The sequence below is a fragment of the Solanum lycopersicum genome, chromosome 5, assembly GCF_036512215.1.
Source record: "Solanum lycopersicum chromosome 5, SLM_r2.1".
NCBI lineage: Eukaryota > Viridiplantae > Streptophyta > Magnoliopsida > Solanales > Solanaceae > Solanum > Solanum lycopersicum.
The window spans coordinates 54,223,503-54,250,237 of NC_090804.1; the positions used below are offsets into that span (position 1 = coordinate 54,223,503).

Below are 26,735 nucleotides of genomic sequence, written 5' to 3' on the forward strand. Positions count from 1 at the left end.
TAAAAAAAATGTTCAGAAACTTGATAAAGAACCTGTGTCAGAACGAACCCAATAAATATTATACTTTTTTTATTACAATTTAGGTGACACGTGAAAAGATATGTAATACTTTTTTTTAAAAAAAAATGTATATAAAGCAATAAAGTATAAAATAATAATTAAGAAAAATCCTTAAAATTACAACATTACCCCAGGCATATATGTTGATGAAGTCATACCTTGCTTGCAGCCTCTTATCAACTAAAGTATAATTAGTAAAGTAATTTATGAAGTTAAGTGTATTTAAGGGCGTGATTATATTTTAGTAGTCATGTTTAAAGTGTAAGAATGATGTTGCCAAAGTCAAATAAAGAGACGATCCACTTATCATTGGTTAATTCAGCATCCTTTGTATTTATCAAGCTATGTGGTGAATCCAACTACATTCCATGGAGAACCCAGATTGTTTGTCTCCTTCAAAGTCACGATTTGTTTAAATTCATCGATGGAACAATTCAAGAAGAAGAAAAAGATGATTATAACTTGCAAAGGAAAATGAATGATGAGTTGGTTAAAGCTTGCATCTTTGGTTCTCTTGGTGATCAACTTCTTGAGGATAAAGCCATTCATGAATTAGATACTGCTAGACAAGTTTGGTTGGTTTTAGAGCAACGTTACACCCCTAAACCTAAATTTGAAGGTACCAACAAAATCCCCTTTTTTATTAGTATATATTTGTTTGCTGATAATATATATAAAAATTTGAGGTGTGAAAAACATTTTCATATATATAGTTATAGTTATTTAATATTTATAATACAAATACAGGCTCCACATAAAAGCCCACATATCTCTTCCTTGATAGTAATCCATGAAAAACTGATTTCAAAATAAAATCACAAAGATATCCCTTTAAACTTATTTTATATACCACTTTTACATTAATTATATTCACGTTTTTTTAATATCATGCATAATAACATTTACAATCTTCACTACTCTTTATTTTTATGATAATTCTTTATATTTTTTTATTAGAAAAATCACACTATTTGTATACGTGTAATTTTTATTTATGAGTTTATTTGACAAATTCTTATATTTATTTATGTTTTGATTTCTCTAGTATTGAATTATATATATTTTTAGGCACTTGACAACTTATATTTTGTATATCAATTAAAATGGAAATAACTTTAATATTTTAACATTTAAGAGTGATACCTAGTTAAATGAAGTGATATATGAATAATAAATCTTCTTTTACTATGACAAACGGAAGATAGAAGTTATATTAAGCCAAATAAGATCAAAACTTAAAGTTTAAATACATTTGATATCATCATCAAAATGCACACACAAGAATATATAATCTAAAATTATATCAAAATTTTATTTTTAAAAATGAATAACTAAAACCTGCAAATTAAATATAAAAAAAATAAAAGAAGGATATTTTTATAAACAAACAACTTATTTTTAAAATTTATGCAAGACACATTATTTTAAATATAAAAAATCAAACAATCAATAAAAAATAATCTCAACATAACATATCTCATTATAATTGATCAATTTGGAGTAATAGCTCAAAATATCCTCTTAAAAGAGGTTACTATTCTGAAATATCACTGAACTCATTAACTCATATAGAAATCAATATTTCTCTTTTCTCAATATAAAAGAGTGATATATTTAGGAATACTTAGTTTCCTTATACTCTTATTCAAATCACGTTTAAAACTCTTTTTCTAAACTCATCTCTGCTTTCTTATAATATCAGTTTAATGAAAAAATGTTTTCTTTAAAAGATTCCCAAACATTATAACCCAAGATAGGGTACAGAAAAGTTAACACTCAAAAATCAAAAAATCTAAAACTCAACAATACTCCTCATCTCAAGAATACTAAAAATCTAGAACAAAGCTCTAGATTACTCCTTTACAAAATTTAGTTAGATGTAGGGCGCGAGGACTAACTTAGTCAATTACTATGATAACCTTACAGATTCGGATGAACAAAATTCTTTGCGAAATTAGTGAAAATTTGAAGAACGCTCGAGCCCTAGCTTTTCTCCTCTAAGAACCTTACTCTAAAGACTTAGAGTGTTAATAACACAAAATATTGGTTAACACTATCTAATCCCTAACTAGGTAAAAACATTGGTGTTTAGTCTTAGAAGGGGTGAGAAAAGACCAAAACACCCATAACAAAAATTCCGGAATGACCTACAATTCCGACCTAAAATCCCGATCAATCATAGAATCACTTACTGGACTAAAATCCTTGGTTATTCTTATAAGACCTTGTGATGGTCCGTCATCCGGTCTACAACTCGTAGACACCCTTTCGTAGATTTCAACTTTAAGTCCAAAATATAATCAAATCTCGATTACTCTACGGAGCCTATCTACGACTCATAAAATACATGATGACTCATCCTATCAACTTATAGACCAAATTTGGTTAACTCAAATTTCTCAAACTCAACTTTTCACCTAGGACTGTCTTCTTACGACTCGTGGGACTTTCTACGGTCCATAGGAAGGTTCTGTAGATTCTGTCAGCAAAACTTTTCTGCAACCTTTTCCTTTTCAAGTTCTGAGTTGTTACAAGGATCACTAGCATCTCACAAACTCCAAAGGTTGGCCTCGGATTAAGATGTAAGAGGAATGGTCAACACGATCCATGCTTATAAATTGCACAAGTGTAGGAAGTAAGGGAATGAATATTAAAACAACAACAGTACCCAACAAGTATCCCTTACTAATCTTAAGTAAAGTAATACCGAACACAAATACCCTAGTACACCATCCAAACCTCGACATATTGCAATCTTCATTGAAATAAAAAAACAATCGATCCTAACATTTTCACAACTAATGAGAACTATACAATACATCTAATACACCATAATCCACACATCAGAGTCAGCGTAGTATCATCACAAACTTTTAGATTCAAACAACCACAAGACATAGCGACTCACTCACAAAGTTCAAACAACACTTTTTTCTATAATGAATTTATCTGTTAGTTTCTTTCTAATTGATTGATGTAAGGGCCTAGGAGGTAGAAATAAAAGAGAAATGGGTTAACGGTGAGTCAGGTATGATGTTAGATCTATTTAAAATTTAATTGAATTAGGTTCTTTTAATTGTAGCATTTGATTGAAAAGTAGCATGAATGGGTACTTTATATTAACGGATGATTTCATTTTAAATAATGAGATCTTGGTTTGTCATTGTACAGGTGGTTCGCGTGTTGTATACACTGGATTAACAAATTATAGCTTTTGCCTTCCACTATTCAGTGCTTTACTAAGTAGAGATTGGGAGAAAGCAGAAGCATTCTTGAAAAAAGAGAAAGACGCAAATATAGCTCCAATCAACGCAAAATTACAGACAACACTCCATTTAGCTGTTGGGGTAAAGAGTGAAAAAGGCAACAATCATTTCGTAGAGAAGTTGGTGGCGAGTATAGAAAACAAACAGGATTTAGCAAGAAAAGATTGCTTTGGTGAAACTGCTCTTCACTATGCTGCTAGATTTGGCAACTTAGATGCAGCTGAAATCATTATAAAAAGAAATCCTCGTTTACCACATATTTCTTGTATGTATGATACTTATCCAATGCATTATGCATCTTCATGTGGATATGTTTCTGTGGATGTGTACGCTTACTTCTTGCGTGTCACTCAAGACCCTGCTTCTTATACTAACCTCAGTGGTGTTAAGCTTCTCTATGCATTAGTCTACTCAAATTTGTATGGTAAGAAACCGCCATATATCTCTTACTTTCTCTGAATTACTTTCTCTCTTACTGTTATTATAATGTGTGTATTTGCAAAGTGAGGAAATGAGTTTGGAGAATGACAAACTTGTCGTTAATAATAAAATTTTAATTTGTTCCCCAACCATTTATTTGACAATAAATACAATAAGCCAATAAATCAATTTTACAGTTGCTTATCGGTTACAGTTCCATTTTGAACATGCCTACTAACAACGGAAGAAATCCAATTGGATTATATTATTAAATGTAGCTAATAAACATCAAGCATTGACACTAACTTTATAGATAAGTGTTTATGAATTTTGATACAAGTGTCAAGTGTAGTGGATATTTGGACATATATATGAATTCTGATTGAAATTTATTTTAAAAATTTTGTGAGTGATTTGGAGTATCAAATAGTGTTTCTTGATCCCTATTCGAGCTTGGGAGATGGACTCGAGGAGGAGAGGTTGATGGGAATGGGAGCTTTGGGGAGTAGTGGGGTTGCGAACAACATGTGGGATAAGACAGTTGATTGCATTAGGGAAGCCGGTAAAGAAGTGCAAGGGGTTTCGATGGTTAACTATTGTGGACATGAAGGGGATGGTGATAGAATTGAGAAGCTTAAGGCAAAGTGGATACAAAGTAGACTACTTATGCAAAGTTGGTGAAAACAAAAATTAAGAGGAAAAGAAGAAGAATAAGGAAAGTTTTGTATTCAAGCAAGGGAAAAAAATTAAAGGTGGAGATAAAAAGTTATAGAGTCTCCCCTAGCTAGATAGATGAAAGAGTGGGACCTGAATGGGTGAAATGTACAAAAGACAAGGAAGGTGAGTGCTAGTGGCGGAGGCTCTAATTAGATGAAGATGACAAGCATACTTCTGTAACATCTTAAACGAATAAAGGGTCAAAGACATTGTATTGGGTGATTTGGAGCACTCAAAGAAACGTATGGATTTTGAATAGGTGTATTAAGGTTGAGGATGGTAAGGGTGTTATCATAAGATGAGTAGGGGAAGAGATACTAATCCAAATTAGATTTTGTTGGAGTTTTGAAAGAGTAAATGCGGGGCAAGAATGCATTGAGTGGTTGAGAAGGTTGCTTAATTTCATGTTAAAGATGACTATAGTATTATAAGAATAAAGGTGGAGTAGGTTGATTTCATTCTACTGGAACAAGGGTGATATCTGTAGTTACAATTACAAGAGTATCAAGCTATTAAGCCACACTATGAAAGTTTTGAAGAGGGAGTAGAGATGAGGATGAGCAGGGAGTGCCATTTTTGAGAACTAATACATATTTATGTTGGGGAAATCAACTACAAAGTCATTATCTTACGAGGAGACTGGTGAAAAAGTATAGGAAAAGGAAGAGGAATCTACATAGTGTTCATTGACCTAGAAAAAATTTCTATACACATAGAATTTATATTGATATACCTTGAGGCTAGAGGTGGACATGTAGCTTACATTAAGGCAATCAATGAAGGATAGATATGATTAAGCTAAGACTCAGGTAAGAATAATGGGAGAAGAATCAAAGCACCTTTTAGTTGAGATGGGTTTGCACGAGGGATTGATGATTAGCCAATTATTGTTTGTGTTGGTGATAGATTTATTGATATTTGACATGATATATGCAAAACGGAACCATATTGCATTAATGCCTCAACAAACTTGTATAGAAAAAGACATCATACACTTGGAAATTGTTTATATCGACAAACAGTAGAAATAACAGATTGAATGAAATTGTGTGACTTACTCATTCTCCTATCTCACTCACTCTCTTCTTGCTCTTTTTCTCACATTCGCGTCACTCTTCTATTGATTCTTGATGAATGATTCATATGGGTCGATATCTGGTCATCAATGTTTATTTTTTTCAACTTCATGTCACTATTGTTGTCTGATCTCAATATTCAACAAAAATAGGCCGGCCAACAATTGTTTGTGTTACTAGGTTCATTTAGACCTCTCTGTAATATTTGCAAATTCATATATGTATGTCTCATTTCAGTTTATTGATATATATACTAAGAAATTGTGATGCAAACCGTAACTATCAAGTGTTGTTGATAGATTTTGCAATAGAATTGGTTGAAAAGTTCCCCGATTTGGCAAAATATGATAGACACGGAAGATCTTCTTTGAAGGACCTTGCCAATAAGGAATTTACTTCCCTAGAAAAAAGTCGTCTAAACTTTTGGGAACAATTACTCTACTATTGTGAGATTAACCTTCTCCTTATTTATTTACCTAAATCATGTTGTCTTTTTCCTGGAAAAAAAGGAAAAGAACTAATTTCCCCCCTCCCCATTCAGATGTTCCTATCAAGTTAACTTCACGGAGTCTTCAAAGGAGACCAAATGCCAATGATCTGGAGAATGAGACACAAATGGTTAAGACAAAGTATGAAAGAATTTACTTAAGCATTGGTGAGTTTTATCATCTTTCATTTATTTTCTTAAATATTCAAGGTATATAGATTTCTCAAATTTATGAAAGATGTCCTCAAGAATTTACTTTAGGACTGGTGAGTTTTATCATCTATTTTTCTTTTTTCCCTTTAATATTCAATGTATATCACTTTCTTTTATGAAAAATGTCCTCAAGAATATGAGGAAAACTAAAGAGAAAATGAACTTATAGAAAACTAAATCTCATTAGCTTTTGTGTGTGTGTGTGTGTTTATCACAGTGATCAAGCGGTTGCATACCCTTCTTTTTGATGTTCTTGAAATGTTACGTAAGATCTCCCACTATCCTTAATGAATTAAATATTTCATTTTGATTACATATCTCTATATTTGAATTTGAATGTCCATTTTTATATGTTTTCCTAAAGATAGTATACATGAAAAATATTTTAAATGACATTTCTTCTTGATCAAATTAAAGGTTTTCAGAAGTTGTCTTTAAAAAGCTTCTCAACATTTATGACTCAGTTCTTACAGTTTATGAGGAGTTATGGACATGAGCGACTCAATTTAGCCATATTTCAAGAACTCAAAACTCAACGACACTACTTATGTTATACTCAATTTATAGGGTTCATGTTGAAGAGTAGATATGAATGAATCAACTCAATAATCTTAATGCATAAAATATAGCAACCCAATAATTAGGAATGAAATTTCAAAAGAAACATGAACTCAAGAACTCAAAATCAACTTATCCCAAGAATACTCAAATCTAAGGAAAGAATCCTAGATTATTCTTTCACTGATACAAAAGTAGACGTAGGGAGCGAAGACGAACTAATCCAACACTATGATAGCTTTAAATACCTGAAAGAACAAGATTCTTGAAGAATTTTGAAGAAAAACTTGATAAAAATCCTTTAAACCCTAACTTGTAGGAGAACAATCAAGAAAAGTTTTCTTGAGATTCTTGAATAAGTTTCTTGAAATCTCTACGACTAATAGTTATGATTTCATTAGTGATTCATAATTTTATGGAGGAATTTGAGTTGAAAAGTATGAAATTCTTGGATAAGGACTTACCTTGAAGAAGAATATCTTCAAAAGGATTGAAAGAATCTTGAATTGAGTCTTCTACTTTGATTTTTCCTTAGGGTTTTGAGAGAGAAGAGAATGAGGGGATTATGAGATGCAAATCTGATTTTTTGAACCTTTAATTAGTCAAGAAATTCGTTTAAAGTTCTCTTAGAGGTAAAAAGAGAAAAATGACCCTTTTTATGTTTTCCCATCAACTAATTCGTCACTACACTGCATCAGGTTAGTAAAATGGTCAAAACTTTTTACTCGAAGCTTGGATTGACACGAAATTGGTGGTATTGAAAAGAAAATTCAAATAACTTTAATTTGATAGTTTAAAGTCCTCGTAGCTCTTTATATTCTAAAATATTTGATGGTTAAAGTTGATTCAAGTAAAATCTTACATCAAAATTAAATCGGTACGAAAACTTTCAACTCAATTTGTTCTAGGAGTTTTTAGTGACTTCAATTGATATCAAAAATCATTCTCACACTAAAGTATTTACCTTTACATATATGAGCAACTTAAGAATAATCGCACAATATCATACATAACAGATAAAGAATAGTTTGGGCCTTAGCTTAGAAATTTTTTCGTGTTACGATTTCCCCCCTTGGGGTTATTCATCCTCAAAAGATGATTAAATTAAGGATGGAAGAGAAAAGAGTTACTCTTTCTATATTTTTGACTTTTTAATTTGCCTACTAATATAGGCGAAACTGAATTGTACTATAATCTTGTAACTGTGTATAGCACAAAGTAAAGAACAATGTGAGTTTGAACATAGTCACGCTCTATCTGAAGCTATCTTACATGAATCAAAGGAATGTAGGCATGAAGTAAGAAAAAGACTATTATGCCTTAATAAATACATCTCCTAGCTTTCAAGCCTAGGAACACCTGTATACCATGCCTTTCTTTATGAATACTGCACCTCATTAGTTGCAACTCATAACTTATACAAGGATTTATGACTATTCTTACTAAGATCGAAGTTGAATTGTTGCTCTTGTTGTATTCAAGATTAATCTCTAAATCACAAGATGCTAAATATGAGATGTTTATACTCATTAAAACCACAAGATTTAGGTTCTATGCCTCTATAGAGAATCTCATCCCAAGAATACTTATCCTTATAGCTACTTTCAACCAACCTTGAGCTCATATCAAGAAAAATCTAATGTATTACGCATTTATCCACAGAATACCAACACCAAATTCAAGCCTATTACCTTAACCACTCTGTGGACTCCTACTAACCCCCTTTCGAAGAACTTCTAATCCTCTCATCATATCTACCAATTGAACTTTCATGCATTACCACCGGGAATCTAACTTAGTAATCATTATAAAACTTTATCTCTTTCTTCCTCCACATTCATAACTTTAGATGGGATAAACAATCATCACTATCACAATAAGACATAGCAATCCTCTAATCAATCATCGCACAACTATTATAAAGAACACCACTCTCCAAAATTAAAAAGCATTATTACATGGACTTTAGGGCGAAAGATCATAAGCACGATTCATTCGAGAATTATGATATAAGAATATGCATGATATAACTTATGTTTCTAACCACTGAGAGTAATTCATGTATTTGTGAGACTGAACATAATGTAAGACGTGATGGCTTATATGAATAGTTTCATAGCATGAGACTAATATCCATAGTTTTGTGGAGCAAGATTGACATTAATGGGCTAATGTTTTTGTCCCTTATTTTAAAAACTAAGCATAAATATGAATTTATCTAAAGTGTATAATAATAGGTCTTAAACACAATTCTGGTGTTAGGAAAATCAACAAGATGTTGTAGTAACTTCACTTATGGAATATGCAAGATTATGATCGAATTTATACATCTACAAAACTCTTTTGAAAGACATCACTATCTCATCCTGAACACTTGACTTGATTTATCATCTTACCATCCCACCCACGCACCCCCGATCTATAGCTGACACTTGAAAGTCATGGATCTACTCCATCATCTCTTAACTAGTCTACATTCCCTTTTATTCTTGAAAAGGCTTGCCTCATGGATACAAAACTCTCCTTAAGCAGGTACTAAGACTCTTTCTAGGACCTCGTTCATGTTTTTATCAACCTCTTCTCAGGGACTTATAAGGTTGCTTAATCTGACTATTAATAATTTGATGTCCCCTTCTTTTCCTACCAATAACTTCCTTCAATATTCATATCAACCTAATTAAAGGAAGTTTTTTCACACCCCAAGCCTACACCCTGGGCGAGACTAACACTCGAGAACCATTAATGGCCCCAAGCAAATCCTTGGTCTAACTGACTTACTCAGCGGAAGACTTAACTTATCAAGATACTCTATGAAATAAAGTGGAATAATATATAAAGGAACATTCAACTGGCCATTAAGGCAAACTTAAGTCTTAACATAACATAATGACAATGAAAATACTAAAGAACTAACAGCTCACTGTCTATCTATCAAGCATCTAACAATTGAGATGGATGTCGGGACAGTCCCACAACATCCTAATGAACTAACTAATAATTCTGAAAGTAATAAAAGGTGTTCTATAGAAGCAAGAAGGCTCACCAACTAATTCTGGAGTTCTTAATAAATCAACATGCAATAGATGTTGCTCTTAGTTACCTGTGTTTGCAACATAATAAGATGCAGGCCAATTGGCATCAGTACATTGAATGTATGAGTATGCGAGTTGGAATGTTAAACACAACATAGTCTTCAAAAGAATCTAGAGAACTTACCTGCCTCAACTCAACTCAACATAACTGAACTCATTTCAATATAAAACAAGTGAAATATAAAGAAAAGTTGTTTAAGACATGATGTCAACTCTGTGTGGATGTAAAGATACATATAACTTTGAGATGCATGTAAAAATACAAATGAACTTTGTGTTTAAGAATACAATTACTTTTGTGGAAGTTTTTCTAACAGACAACCATCACCTTAGAGTTATTGTGATGATACAACGTTTCGTCTCATGCTGCCAGAGTCGTCTTATACCTTGTCGGGTATAGTTACTACACTATTAAGCGGATCCACTAGTCTATGCTAAAAAAATACTAAAAGAATCATTTAAAAAGTGTGATCTTTTTCTACCAATAATAGTTTATGGGGGTTGTGAGTTGTCGAAACTCTATCCATATTGGTATTCAATACTACTCCCGAAATATAATACTAGTTCTTATGTTTAAAAACATACTACTTTCTGTGATTTGAGACAATTGCTCAAAAACTTAGCACAAAGACTATCTTGGAAATCAAGGTGTCCTCTCTTGCTTAATCATGAAAGCATTTAATCAAAGGCTCTTTGGAAATCAAAATTTCCTTTGTTGATTAAATGTGAAAAACATTTTAAAATTTTTGGGATTACATATTCCCGTATACTTTTGAAGAAATGGACTTCAAGATTTACTCTTTACTTTACTCAACTTGAACTTTAAATCTTAAAACAAAGCTAAAAGCATTTGCAAAATACTTCTTGAAAAGACTCGAATAGCATCCTAGACTTGGCTCTTGACTTTCCTTGAATTGGAATTTATGGATTTAAGGTTATCATTCATTTCTGGATGATTTATAGATGTTTAAAAGCCATAGAGTAGTTAGAATCAATAGGAAGTATTAGTACGCATTACAAGGATCAAACTGGGTAAAAGACGAAAAACTAGTGAAAAACGCTGAATCAGGCGCATCCATGGCACACCGCACCAGACCCAACTTTCTAGGGCTCTAATCTAGCGCACCACGCGAGCCCCTCAGATGCTATGGGGGGCGCTGCGGCAGCCCCCCTTCAGGCAAATTTCTGATGAACTTTTGATCTCATTTTCTGATCCTAATTCATTTTAATCTGATTCTATTTTCCAAATTCACTTTTGATTCATATACCCAAATCATATACTCAAAATCTAACCAAAACTACTCAAGGAAACAATACTTAATCATCACAAAACTCCTTAATCCCAACTCATATTCAAGAACGAAATCAATTCAAGAACAACTATCAACAATATCAAATTCTCAATCTTTTAGGAAGAAAATACATTGAATTAAACATGCTTGGAACTTCAGTGAACTAATCCAATGCTATGTGATCTCACATACCTCGTAGAGATCACCCCTTTACGAAATTCACAAGCTAAACTCACCGATCTTGATGAATCGTGCTTTCTTTTCTCCTTTCTCCAAGCCCTAGTGTGAAATTCATTTTTTCTAAATTGACTTAAATATGAATTTACCCCAATTAAACACCTAAAACGAATTATTTAAGTTGGTTAAGGAAAAAACCAAACTACCCTTCTAAAATCCGGTTTAGACCTTCTTTATTCGAACTTCCCAACTTCCAAAGGTCATAACTAACTCATACAAACTCAAAATCGCGCAAACTCAGCGGCTTTAGAAAGATTATTCCAAGAGGTCTCATATCATATCTATAAGTAAACCTAAGTCATAATTATCAATAAGTTATGGCCATTTTAAATTGACCAAAACTCAACTTATTCTAACTTAACAAAATTTTCTGATTTTCATTCTTTCCAAAAATGATTATTTCTAGTTATTAGCTTCTTCCTAGTTATTTCCATTGCGAGATGTTACAATATCTTTCCCTTGGGAACATTCATCCTCGAATGATATTACTCTTACTAGGATAAGGGTGTAACATGCTAAATTAAGTTCAAGCAACTACAAGCACAAAACAATATGCAAACTTATAAATAAATACTACGAAAAGATTATCACATTAATCAATAGGAACTTCTCCGGATTCAAAGATATGTGGATATATCTTCTTCATATCTTCCTCAGCTTCTCCGGTAGCTTTTTCAACAAAATGGTTCCTCCAAAGGACATTGACTGATGCTACCTCTTTTGTTCTTAACTTGCGAACTTAGTGATCTAGAATCTGGGCTGGGATCTCTTCATAAGATAAGTTATCCTTGATCCCAATATCTTCAGTTGGTATGATCAATGAAGGATCACTCATGCACTTCTTCAACATAGAGATGTGAAACGCCGGATGAACCGCGCTAACTCTTCTTATAGCTCCAACTCATAAGCTATATTACCTACCCTTTTTGATATTCTGTAAGGTCTATATACTGGGGACTAAGCTTCGCCTTCTTACCGAATCTTGTAACACCTTTCATGGGTGAAACTTTAAGATATACCCAATCATCTACCTCAAACTCTAGCTCATTTCTCCTAACATTGGTATATGATTTATGACGACTCTACGCCGTTTTCAACCTCTCTTGAATCACTTCCACTTTCTCCATAGCTTGATTAACTAAATCTAGCCCTATCAACCCTGCTTCACAAACATCAAACCATCTAATAGGAGATCTACTTCTTTTCCCATAAACAGCTCCATAAGGATCCCTCTGGATGCTTGAGTGGTAACTATTGTTATGAGCAAACACGATGAGAGGTAGGTAATCATCCCAATTTCCTTTGTAATTAATCACACAAGACCTCAACATATCCTCTAAGGTCTGAATAGTGCGCTCTAATTTCCTATATGTTTGAGGATGAAAGGTAGAACATGAGTACACCTTTGAACCCAAGCCTTTTTTGAATGACTTCCAAAATTGTGCAGTAAATTGCGCACCTCTGTCAGAAATAATGCAGACCGAAACCCTTGAAGTCTTACCACCTTTGAATATACAACTTAGCATAATCTTCTGTTGAATGAGTAGTCTTTACCGCTAAAAATTTGGTTGATTTTGTCATTTGGTCGACAATCACCCAAATAGAATCATGTTGCATGCGAGACCTTGGTAAACCTATGTGGAAGTTCATATTAATCATCTCTCACATCCATTCTGAAGTTTTTTATTCTGAGCAAAACCATCAGGCCTTTGGTTCTCTACTTCACCTTGTTGACAACTTGGCAATTTAGGCACTTAGGAACAAATTCTCCAATTCCTTTCTTCATACTATTCCACCAATAAACGTCTCTCAAATCATGATACATCTTTGTGGAATGCGGGATGAATGGAATATCTAGAGTTATGAGATTCCTCTAATATCATCTGTTGGAGTCCATCCACCATTAGTACACACAACCTACCTTGATATCTCAAAACACCTTATCCCCCTTGTTCAAAAGCCAATACTTTTTGCTTTTGAACAATTGCCTTCAAGTCAAGCAAAATAAGATCTTGGTCTTGCTTATCTTTTACTTCTAACACTAATGATGATTCAACCTCATTCATCACCACTACTCCTTCTTTCATGGAATCCATTAGTCGAACTCCCAAGCATGAAATCACATCTTATGTTAAATCTCTCTTTTCTTCCTCAACATGGGCGATGCTACCCATAGAAAACCTTCTTAAAGCATTAACAACAACATTAGTCTTACCTGGGTGGTAAAGAATACCCATGTCATAAGCCTTGAGTAATTATAACCACCATTCTTATATGAGATTAAGTTCTTTCTGAGTAAACACATACTGAAGGCTCTTGTGATCAGTGAATACATCAACGTGAATGTTGTACAAATAATTATTCCATATTTTCAAAGCAAACACTATAGCAACCAATTCTAAATCATAGGTTGGGTAGTTCTTCTCATTAACTTTCAACTGTCTTGAGCCATAAGGTATAACTTTTTCATTTTGCATTAATACACTACACAAACCAACACTAGATGCATCACAATATACCAGGAAACCTTGAGTACCTTTCGATAATGTTAAAACTGGGCAGTAGTCAACCTCTTTTTTAATTCTTGAAAGCCTTTCTCAAAAGCTTCAAACAATTGAAACTTATTTGTTTCTGAGTTAACTTGGTCAAAGGAAACTAAATAGATGATAACCCCTCTATCAACCTTTCATAATATCCAGCCAAACCCAAGAAACTCCTAATATCAGTTGGAGATGTGAGTTTAGGCCAATTCTACACTCTCTCTATTTTTTTATATCAACTTTCGTTCCCCCTCAAAACACAATATGACCTAAGAATGCCATAGATTTAAGCCAAAACTCACACTTAGAGAACATGACATACAACTTTATATCTTTTAGAGTCTGGAGAAATATTTTGAGAACACTAGTATGATCCTTTTCATTTATCGAATAAATTATTTTGTCATCAATGAAGACGACAAAAAACACGTCAAAATAAGGTTTGGAAACTCTATTCATAAGGCCTATGAGCGCTGCAAGTGCATTAGTCAAATCAAACGACATTACCAGAAAATCATAATGACCATAACGAGTTCTGAATGTTGTCTTTCGAATATCATACTCCCTTACTTTTAACTGATGGTAGCCATATCTGAGCACCCTGAAGTTGATCGAAAAGATCATCAATCCTTGGAAGATGATATTTATTTTTTATGGTAACCTTGTTCAATTGGCACTAATCTATACACATCCAATGGGAACCATCCTTCTTCCTTACTAAGAATACCGGAGACCCCCAAGGTGCGACACTTGGTCAAATAAAACCCTTATCTAGGTGATATTTCAACTGCTCTTTCAATTCTTTTAACTCTAAAGCTGTCATTCTGTATGGAAAAATAGATATAGGAAGAGTATTTGGAAGAATGTCTATGCCGAAGTCTATTTATCTTTCAGGAGGAACTCTGGGTAGATCATTTTGAAAAATATCTGGAAATCTTTTACTAGAGAAACTGGCTAAATAAGAGGTATCTCAACACAAGAGTCATTAAATCAAACTAAGTGATAAACACACCCCTTGGAAACTAACTTTATCGCCTTAAGGTATGTAATAAACGAACCTTAGGCATTGCTGAACTGCTTTTAAACTCTATGACTGGTTCACTAGAAACTAGAACTTGAATACTCGAGCTCTATAATCTATTGATGCATAACAGTCTTGAAGCCAATCCATACCTAGAATGGCATCAAAATCTACTATGTCTATCTCAACTATCATCCATGGTACTCTTGTGATTGACAAAGGGGACAATGACGATAGACTTTTTATGCTAGAATACACTAACCAACAGGTGTAGAAACACTAAAGGGCTCAATAATTTTCTCAGGAAAAACATCAAAATTGAAGACTTGGATCATACCAGTGAAAACATCTGGCGAATCCTCTTTCTCTTGGCGACTAGTGATGGCATAACGACGGTTTCCTCCCCCCCTGCCTCTGAAGTAGCTCCATTAGATGCAACTCTCTCTATTTACCCCATTAACATTACTCTTCCAATTCTTAGGACATCTCTCATAAAATGACAGATATGGACACACTTGAAGCAACCAGTGGATCCACCACGACTCACACTTATCACATGCAGGAGTCTTACTTCCCCTTTGTGTCTTACTACCTTGAGAATGCGCAAGTCTAGCTCTGAAGTTCTGAGAATTCTGACTATTGTACTCACATTTGTTCCTTGGTGTAGGTGCATTAGTAAATGATGGAGCAGTTCCTTTCTTCTTATGTTGGAAAAAAGACCGGTTAGCATTACTCTTTTGCTGCTCAAATTCATTCCCTAATGTCTTAGACTTCTTATTATTAGACTCTTCTTTATCCTTCATTTTTTCCTCCTCAACTTGTTCCACATGGATTATCAGCCTTGTTATGCCCATGTCACCTATTAGCATGGTTGTCATACTTCGCTTACTTCATAGATGAGTCAACCCAACAATGAATAAACTCATCCGGCTCCTCATGTCGTCCACAATCTCATTACTTATCTTAGCTCACTGAAGAAACACCTCATGGAAACACTTTCAAAATAGTCCGACTCACAATCTGTTATGCGTAAGCACGAGTCAGAAATAAATTGTATAAAGATGAGCTCTATCGCACAAAATGAGTATGAAAGAAGTGAAGGAATTTTCTAAATGTTACAACTTCCTAATTAAAGATGTGATGCGCTTCACACTGATAACTAAGACTCTACAGACATGGCTTCATAGACTTCCTAGGACTCTTGAGCTTTATGATGTGACAACAAGTTTGTCACGCCTCGAGGCTACACCCTGGGTGGAACTCGCACTCGAGAACCATTGCTGGCCCCAAGTGAACCTTCGTCTGACTTACTCAGCGGAAGACTTAACTTATTAAGATACATCTATGAAATAAAATAGAATGTTATAAAGGAACATTCAACTTACTATTAAGGCAAACTTAAGTCTCAGCATAAGATAATGAAAGTGAAAATACTAAAGAACTAACATCTAAATGTCCATCTATGAAGTCAATAACAATTGAGATGGATGTCGGGATAGACCCACGACATCTGAATGAACTAAATAATAAAATTGAAAGCAACAAAAAGGGGTCCACCGACTTATCATTTGACTCTAGAGTGCTTACTAGATAAACGATGCGCTGGATGTTGATCCTAGTTACCTTTGTCTACATCATAATAAGATGTAGGCCAACATGCAATCAGTACATAAATGTACTATTATGCGAGTTGGAATACTAAATACAACATATGCTTGAAAAGAATTTGAAGAACTTACCTATCTCAACTCAACTCAACATAACTAAACTAATTTCAATATAAAGTGGCTTAAAAATTGCAATATAAATAAAATTTGTTGACATGATGTGAACTTTTTGTGTATGCAAAGATACATATAAATCTGAGATGTATGTGGAAATACGAATAAGCTGTGTATTTAGGAGTTTTTAGGAATGACAACCATCACTTAAAATCTATTGTAATGATACAGTGTTTTGCCTCACGATACCAAGGTCGTCATATACCTTGCCGATGGTATAGAACCTAAACTACTAAGTGGATCCACTAGTCTATGCTAAAAAGCACTAAAGGAATCATTTAAAAAGTATGACACTTTTCTACCCATATTGACTACATGGTTTATGGGGGTTATGAGTTGTCTAAACTCTTCCCCATATCGGTGCTCAATACTACTCCCAAAATATAATACTTGCTCTTATGTTTAGAAACAAACTTTTTTCTGTGATTTGAGATAATTGCTCAAAAACATAGCTCAAAGACTATCTTGGAAAATCAAGGTTTCCTCTCTTACTTAATTATGAAAGCATTTAATCTTTACTGAAAACTAGGTCAGAGGCTCTATGGAAACATGGTTTTCTTTCTTGTTTAAATGTGAAAATATTTTAAACCCTTTCGAATTACATAGTCCCCATATACTTTTGAATAAATGAACTTCAATCTTTACTTTTTACTCAATTTGAATTTTATGTCTTAAAACAAAGTTAAAAGCATTTGCGAAACACTTCTTGAAAAGACTACAAGAACATCTTAGACTTGGTTCTTGACTTTTCTTGAATTCGAATTTATGTATTCAAGGTTATGATTCATGTTTCTGGATGATTGATAGATGTTTAGAAGTCACTTAGAGTAGTTATAATCAATAGAAAGTGTTAGTAACCTTTACAAGAACTTAAACAAGCTAAATGATGAAAAACTGATGAAAATCACCAATCCGGTGCGCGTCTCTAGCGTGCTGCGCCAGCCCCAACTTTTTGGTTCTCTAATCTGGTGCACTTTGCCAGCCCCTCGGGCGCTAAAGGGGTGTGTCGCGCCAACCTCCTTTTAGGAAAATTTTTGATGAACTTTTGATCTAATTTTCTGGTCCTAAATCGTTCTAGTATGGTTCCTTTTCCTAAATTCACTTTAGATTCATACACCCAAATCATATACACAAAATCAAACCCAAACAACTCAAGGAAACAACACTTAGAGTGTGTTTGGTATGAAGGAAAGCATTTTCAGGAAAATATTTTTCAATTTTCCCATGTTTGGTTGGGACAAAAGTTTTGGAAAATATTTTCCAAATCGACTCATTTTCCTCAAAATTAAGGACAATGACTTCCCTTCAAAAATTAAGGAAAACATTTTCCAAAACTCTCCTTCAATTTAAAATTATATTTTTTTTGGGGGGAGAAACGTCAATTTGAAAAAAAAATATTTTCAATTTTAAAATTTTATTTATTCACCCGATCCCTGAACCCCCCACCCACCCATCCACCAACGGCAAGCACCCCCCCCCCCCCAAAAAAAATTAATTTTATTTTTTAGAAAATATTTTCAACTTCAAATTGTTATTTTTAAACTCCTACCCCCACCCCACCCCCGGCTATTCCCCCAACGCCCAAAAAAACTAATTTTGTAATTTAAAAATACTATCAACTTCAAATTTTTATTTTTTTCACTCCTACCCCCTCCCCCCACCACCCCATAAAATAATAATTTTATTTTTATAAAATATTTTCAATTTTATAAATTGCTTTTTACTCTAGTAAAATAGAATATGTCTCACAAAAACATTTTTCATTCATAAATCAAACACTAAAAATCATTTTCGGAGAATATTTTCTACTCTCCAACCAAACATGAGAAAATAAGTCCAAAATCTACTTGTTTTCCAGAAAAAAACATTTTCTAGGAAAACATTTTCCATAGAAAACATTTTCCTCCATACCAAACACACCCTTAATCATCAAGAAACTCCTTAATCTCAATTCATATTCAAGAACAAAATCAATGCAAGAACAACTATTAAGAACTTCAAATTCTCAATCTTTTAAGATAAAACTACATTGAATTAAACATGCTTGGCGCGTGGGTGAACTAACCCAACGCTATGTGATCTCACATACCTCGTAGGGATCACCCCTTGATGAAATCCACAAGCTAAACTCGACGATCTTGACAAATCTTGCTCTCTCTTCTTCTTTCTCCTCTTTTATCCTTTCTCCAAGCCCTAGCGTGAAACTCTCTCTTCCTAAACTGATTAAAATCTGACTTTACCCCAATTCAGCTCCTAAAAGTGAATTAATTAAGTTGGGTAAGGAAAAGAGCAAACTACCCTTCTAAAATCCGGTTTTAGACTTTTGTTATTTGAACAACCCAACTTTAAAAGGGCATAACTCACTCTTACGAACTCAAAATCGCGCAAACATGGCGCAGTTGGAAAGATCATTACAATTGCTTTCCTACCATATCTGGAAGTATACCTAAATCATCCTGATTTATTAGTTATGGCCGTTTGAAGTTGACCAAATCAACTTATACAAACTCAACAAAATTTTCAGATTTCCATTATTTCCAAATATGACTATTTCTAATTATTAGGTTCTTCCTAGTTATTTCAAGTTTTGGGATGTTACAGTTTCAACTATATATTTATTAATTAAATGTAATCTAAATAACTTTATAAATTTATATTTAATAAATTTTAAGTGACTACACCAATGTTGGCATGGGCTAGCATGCAGTTTTCTGGCCCATGATGCTACTAAAGATGTATTTAAGAAGCTCATTATTGACTTTATAAAATCCTTTCTACCAAACTTTTAAGGGTAATAAACAATTCTTACATAAGACTAATCCACATTGATAACTCAAATATATTAGGCATACATGAGAACAAGAAACTTAATTGGAACCTCATTTGATTACATATAATCTCGGGTACACCTCTTAATGCTCTTACTATTCTTATGATTTAACCACACTTCAGTTCCCTGATCTAAAAGTTAGGATCTCTCACTTGTACCACTCATATTAATTGTAGTTAACATCTCAATTTCTCACCTACCCTATGTGAAGTCTACCAGATCTGAGCTCAAGACTAACATCATAACCCTCATGTTGCTGTTCTTATTATCATGAAGCTCATCTAAAATTTAAGCTTAATGTTTATTACTCATCCATGATATCAATATGATTGCTCACTTACTATACTAACTGACAAATACTAGATAAAATCACTCACTAAGACCTCATGACAAGCAGTCAATTTTGATCTCTCAGTCTACATACTTAAAATCCACCATCACGCGTCCTTCCAAAATTAAGAACTATTTACTCAGTCGTTATACATCATTGCCTAATTAATTTTGTAACCCTCCAAATATTATGGGCTCTCCCTCAAAAATCATAAGCTTAACTTAGATCTAACACCTCATGAATACTCCTGCCCTTCTATTCAACTCCTACAGTTGGTCGTTAATAACACAATGAAACCTCATCATAAACTCTTTTCTAGTTAAAGATACTCTAACTAATCGCAACTAGTAACTCTTATTGTACCTCCTATCATGGAATCTTCACAAACTCGTCACTTCTTAGTCAAACCCATAAGGGAAAACTCCTCATTAATAACTTTCTAGGTGCATGACTACCATAACATAATTTGCCTCATCACTATCTCCCTTTTTTAGATTACTATACCTCAGCATTCATCCTTCTGATTCTAGGAACTTTTACTATTAATGCTTATAACATCGTAACTCATACTATCTTTTTGGGTGAAAATACGAAAAAATCTCTAAAGAACATTTACTCATAAGAGTCTAAAATGAAACGAGGTTTGCAAAAAGAGAGTCTAGAAATACATCTTGTTTTTAGCTCGAACCCATGATTTATATAAATAAGAGTGCATTCTTTTGAATCTCAACACTTAAGCTCACTCACATGCTTATGTCTAACCATTCTACACTCTCATGAATTTTTGAAGACTTTTACAGAGAGTAACTCATCGATAAGGAAGTGATTTTGCTTTTCAACTACCTTGAGTATGAGGTGTAGTCGAACGGATTTTAGAAATGCATGAGTTTGAATGATTTCTTTTCGACATAGTTCCATTGCACGATTTAGAGTATGGAAGAAGAGATATTTTTCTTAAATATGTGTAGTCCCTCATTTATAGAAATGGGACCCTCACAACCATAAATAAGATTTTTTTGACACAACTTTATAGACACCCTAGGACACTTGAACTCTATGCTCTGATATCATGTTTGGCACGAGCCGAGCCTACACCCTGGATGTGGTTGGTATTCAAGAACCATTGTTGGTCAAGAAGCGAACCATCATACTGACTGACTACAAGCGGAAGACTAACTCAAGCATACATAAGTATCAAATCGAAAAAATGTCTAAAATAGTTTAATGAATCTGAAAACATAGATAAATATACTTATATGAAAAATAAGTTTTAAATAAAATATCTGAAATTGAATACTCCAAAATTGTCTATCTATCAAGCCTCTACTATATATAGATGAGTGTCGGAAATAGACTCACGACTACTAAAAATACTACTAATACTAACAACTCATAAAACTAGAGTCCTCCAAAAGCAAGAAGACCTCACTCGGAAACTGACAAGCGGATAAAGGGATCTCAACATACTATTGTTAAGGATTTTAAAAACCTATATATGCATCATTATGATGTAGGTCGAATGACATCAGTACATTGAATGTATGAGTATGTAATGTAGCTGAATAACAAATAACTAAATAAATGGAATGTAGTAGATATAGGTATATACTCAACTGAATGTAAAGAAAAAGAAGTGAAATCATTAATATTTTACAGAAATACTTACTCGTTTCTAAACTCAACATATTAAGTGGGACAATAAAATTACACTTTTAACTCTATTTGGGAGCCGACAACCATCACTATGAGCTACATGATAATACAACATCTCACCCACACTGCCAGAACTGTCATATACCTTGCTGGAGTATAGGAAACCTCAACTATGTGGAACATCTAAGCTCTACCCGAAGGCACTTATGATTCATCTAAAAAGTATGATCATGTACCCATGTTGACATACATGGTTTATGAGGATTGTGAGTTGTCTGAACTAATTCCCATATCGGTGCTCAATACTGCTTGCAATAATTTTTGCTCATGCTCATGCTCAATGTATAAAAACATACTCTTCATTTGGTTTACGATAATTGCTCAAACTATTTTCTTAAAAGAGGTAACTACTCTTGAAATATCTTTGAGCTCATAACTCATAACAAATCAAAGTATCTCTTCTATAAATATAAAAAATGATACCTTTGTTAATACCTAGTTTTCTTATACTCTTACTCAATTCATACTTGAAAACTCTTTCTCAAAATATACATATCAAAATCATATTGAGATATGATCATTGATGACTGCATAAACGTAGTTGGTATATCTAGATACCACATTGCTTAAAAATTGATGGCATACTCAATTATGATACTAATCATGTTTTAGAAATTCTTTGTAAAAACTCATCTTTACTTTCTAAAAAATAAGTTTAAAACTCAAATCTTGTCTTTAAAAAGTGTCTTAAGATATATAAATCAATTCATAGGGTTCATGCATAAATATGGACGTGAACGACTCAACTCATTCAGAACTCAAAAACTCAAAACTCAACGACACTACTCATATCAAGAATAATCAATTTATAGGTTTTACGTTGAAATATCGATATGAACGAATCAACTCAATATTCCTAATGCATCACATATAGAAACTGAATAATAATGAATAGAATTTCAAAAAGAAACATGAACTTTAAACTCAAAATCAACTTATCCTAAAAATATACAAATCTAGGGAAAGAATCCTAGATTACTCTTTTATTTATTAGAAAGTAGATGTAGGGCGTGAGGACAAACTAGTCAAACGCTATGATAACCTTCCATATTTGAAAGAACAAGGTTCTTGAAGAATCTTGAAGAAGAACTTAGTTAGAAGTCCTGAAACTCTATTTTGAAGGAGAACAATAAAGAAAAACCTTACTTAAGATTCTTGAGTTTAGTTTCTTGAAATCTCTACAACAAAGAATGATGATTTTCTGTAGTGATTTATAATTGTATGGAAGAATTTGATTTGAAAAGAATAAAATTCTTATAGAAGGACATACCTTGAAGAAGAATCTTGACAAAAGATTGAAAGAATCTTGAATAGAGTCTTCGACTTTGATTTTTCCTTAGGGTTTCGCCTTAGGGTTTTGAGAGAGAAGAAAATAAGGGATTAAGAGATGAAAATCTGATTGTTTTGAGCCATTAATTAGTTAAAAGATACGTTTAGTATTTTTTTTAGAGGTAAAAAGACAGAAAAATCCCTTTTAAATGTTTTTCCATCGACTAATTCGTCACTACACTACTACATTGTATCAGGTTACTAAAATGGTATTTACTTTTTACTCGAAACTCATATTTACACGAAATTAGTTGCGTTAAAAAGAAGATTCAAATACCTTTAATTTTATAGGTTATCGACCACGTAACTCTTTATATTCTAAGATATATTATTATTTAAAGTTGATAGTAAAATCTTACGTCAAAACTTAATCAGTAAAGAAATTTCAACTCAAGTGTGTGCTAGATGTTTTTAGTGACCTTTATTGATATCAAAAATCATTTCCATACTAGAGAATTTACCTTTATATATATAAGAAATTTGTGAATAACCCGGAAAGACCTTACATCAAAGAATAGTTTGGGTCTTAGCTTAGAAATTCTTGGGGTGTTACAATTGAGATAAAGCCCTTGAGTAAAGAAGAAAAATCATAACTAAGTGAGAGGTTTGCGGGAACAAAAGTTTCGCAACAACTAATTTTTTTATTTTTTATTTGTTTTTCCACAACAACTAGTTTGACAACCATACTTTTCGAAATTGCTAGATGCATATGTGACAGTTGATAGCGACAAATGTAAAAGTTGGCGGCCACAGTTGTGGAAGTTTGTAGAGTTCTTGTAGAGTTTGGGAGCCAAACTTTGTGGAAATTGGCTGCCACATTTATGTCACTAATGACGTAATCAAGAGGCTCAAAACTCTATAAATATAGTAGTAATTTAACACTTGAAGATACACAAAAAATATAGAGCACAGAGGATAATCCACAAGCTATTTTTTAGTTTGTGTGAAAAAAGTGAGGAAGTAATATTATTGTGAGTTGTAGAAATAACAGAGTGTTGTTTCTTATAAAAGAGTAGACGAATTTTAATACTAGCATGTTTTTATCAATTTTATTGTATTACTTATTCGGGTATTATATTTACTCCATTTTAATATTTTGTGTCGTTATAACTCTCTTGTTAATATATTTACTATGGAGATTATCCTCGATATGATTATCATTTTTTCCAACAGATACATGTCATCTAATTCTGCAAGTTTATCTATACATGTCTAAGGATTTCACATATTTTTTAGACCAGTTAAGAGTTTCTATTTTGCACTTACACTAATTTCTTTGTTCTTTATGTCTTTTGTTGCAGTGCCTTATTTGAAACACGTCCGTGACAAAAAGTCAATTCATCACAATGCAGTTAAGTATGCAACATGCTTATGCGAGAAACTAGAAAATCTGAATTACGAAGAAGTTGACTCTATTGTTGCCAATTCTCTGCTTGATGCAGCGTGTTATGACAACTATGAGCTTGTTGAACGTATACTCAAAAAATTCCCTCATTTAGCTTTTTATGAGGATCATAATGGGAAGAATATCTTACACATTGCAATAGAGAATCGCTGCAAAAATGTGTTTAAGTTGGTCTGTCAGATGAGCCAGATTCTAAACCATTTGGTGATTTATTTTGACTCCTCGGGCAATACAATCTTGGATTTGGCTGGAAAGTTGGCACCACAAAATAAGCTAAACCTTGTCTCTGGACCAGCTTTTCAGATGCAACTAGAACTACAGTGGTTTAAGGTGATTTAATTTTATCTTATTACGTCCAAGTTATATATGTACTGATGTCAAATATAGATAGGACATGTTATATTATTGGACATAATAGCCTCTCACCAGAGTCCTTGTTGACTAGTAATGCTTCTTTAAGCTTTAGATATGTACCACTCCATCCTAATGTGTACTCTATACGTAGAACTACCATATATTTGCAGATTTTATAAATTTAGCTTTTCCACTTTTTTGTTCATTTGAATGGTTGAGGCATGAATCCAACCATTTTGGCTGGTTGTTTTTTATTAATCGACTTACATTGTGTGTGTGTGTGTGTATATATATATATATATATATATATATATATATATATATATATATATATATCAGGAAGTAAAGAAGATAGTCCCGTCTTCGTTCTGGAGACGCTTAAATCTTGAGAAGAAAGCTCCATATGTGGTTTTTACTGAGGAACATGAAAAGTTGAAAGTAGATGGAGAGAAATGGATGAAAGACACATCAAGCTCATGCACAATTGCAGCATCACTGATTGCTACCATCGCATTTGCTGCAGCAATTACAGTACCAGGTGGCAATGACCAAAACAGTGGATTCCCCACTTTTTCTGGAAGCATTGGTTTCATTATTTTTTCAATCTCTAATGCAGCTTCATTGTTCACTTCTAGCACCTCTCTACTAGTGTTCTTGTCAGTTTTGACATCTCGTTATGCAGAAGAAGATTTCCTTCATACTTTGCCAAGGAGTCTAATCATGGGATTGCTAACTCTGTTTCTTTCTATAACATCAACGATTATTAGCTTCAGTGCAACGGTGTATCTCATGTTTGGGCAGAAGAAGGCATGGGTTCTTATACCAGTTGCGACAATGGCTTGCCTACCGATTACTTCGTTTGTGCTTCTGCAATTTCCCCTCCTTGTTGCTCTCATTTCCTCTACATACGGGGCTGGAACTTTTAGAAATTAAACAAGAGTAACTTCTTGTTTTAGCGACTATTAAAGTATTATTTTTGACTGGTTGTTTTAATATTTGGTGTGTTGTTCGAACATGTTAAGTCATGTTATCTTTAACCATTCATAACTATTATATTGTTTCTTAATGAAATATACTCCTCCTTCTGGTATCTCTCCATAATTAAATCTACGTGAATAGAAGATAAAGAATCTTCTAATTTATCAAAGTAACTTTTATGTTTCATATTTTCTTTATTACAATGTCAATATTTGAAAATATTAGTTTGCTAAAATTGATGTTTATTAACTTATCACTTGATTTAATATAATCAACAACTCTTATTAGTAATATAAAAAAGACATAATTTTTTTTATTTTTTTTTTGGTTCTATTGTTTAAATATTTTTAATTTAAAACTTTTGGATTGTAATATGAGGCAGGTCAAGTAAACCACCTCTGTGGCTGCAAGACTCTGTAACTCAGCCTAAAAAAATGGCTTTACTTATCCATTGACTAATCAAATATCATGACTATAGACAAGTATTGAAGGCTTATTCAGCTCAGTGAATTTGTTCTTTCAAAGAGGTTATTGCTAATCCTGATTGGGTGAAGGCTATGGATTTGGAAATTGATGTTTTGGAAATTAATTGAACTTGAAGCATAGTAGACTTACCACCTGGAAAGAAGCCCATTGGGTGAAAATGGATCTATAAGATCAAGTTCTTCTCCTTCAGAGAGGTTGAAAGATTCAAAGTGTAACACCTCATATTTAAAAAGAATGGAAAAATGCAGTTTTGGGAACTATAGGCTAGAATATTTGATCAAAATAAGTCACTATTTAAATCAACTCATCAAAATAATACATTTTTTTAAATTTTTTTTATAAAAGTAGTATAAACCTACTTTATGATAACGTTTTAGGAAAATTTTCTTTTTAAAAAATTAAGTTGTGAAATATTGTGGCTAACGGTGTTTAATCAAGAAACTTAACTCTGAGTAACTTTTTTTGCCTAATACGTTATTGTACGTTTTACGCCTAACACGTTACTCACAGTACCGTTTATTCCACGACCATTCAATCCGGCAAATTTAG

The 26,735-nt window shown here is 33.1% G+C and overlaps 2 protein-coding genes across 2 annotated transcripts; both read left to right on the forward strand.

Annotated features, from left to right (window-relative positions):
• The first annotated feature begins 265 nt into the window (after positions 1–265).
• LOC104647650 (uncharacterized) lies at positions 266–3,895 on the forward strand. The gene is made up of 2 exons (XM_010323275.4): positions 266–679; positions 3,232–3,895. The coding sequence occupies exons 1-2, from the start codon at positions 328–330 to the stop codon at positions 3,783–3,785; spliced, it is 906 nt and encodes a 301-aa protein (XP_010321577.3). The 5' UTR covers positions 266–327; the 3' UTR covers positions 3,786–3,895.
• Positions 3,896–4,235: 340 nt separating this feature from the next.
• On the forward strand, positions 4,236–25,812 carry LOC101252780 (ankyrin repeat-containing protein NPR4-like). Its single transcript, XM_069298489.1, has 3 exons — positions 4,236–4,419; positions 24,265–24,698; positions 25,062–25,812. Exons 1-3 carry the CDS (start codon positions 4,236–4,238, stop codon positions 25,653–25,655), a joined length of 1,212 nt encoding a protein of 403 aa, XP_069154590.1. The 3' UTR covers positions 25,656–25,812.
• The last annotated feature ends 923 nt before the right edge of the window (positions 25,813–26,735 follow it).

Bases quoted from the DNA above. Each gene is read 5' to 3' on its own strand.
- LOC104647650 (XM_010323275.4), top strand. From the start codon at position 328: ATGATGTTGCCAAAGTCAAATAAAGAGACGATCCACTTATCATTGGTT. The intron at 680-3,231 runs GTACCAACAAAA...GTCATTGTACAG, and splicing joins CCCTAAACCTAAATTTGAAG to GTGGTTCGCGTGTTGTATAC.
- LOC101252780 (XM_069298489.1), top strand. From the start codon at position 4,236: ATGGGAGCTTTGGGGAGTAGTGGGGTTGCGAACAACATGTGGGATAAG. The intron at 4,420-24,264 runs GTTGGTGAAAAC...CTTTTGTTGCAG, and splicing joins AAGTAGACTACTTATGCAAA to TGCCTTATTTGAAACACGTC. The intron at 24,699-25,061 runs GTGATTTAATTT...TATATATATCAG, and splicing joins TAGAACTACAGTGGTTTAAG to GAAGTAAAGAAGATAGTCCC.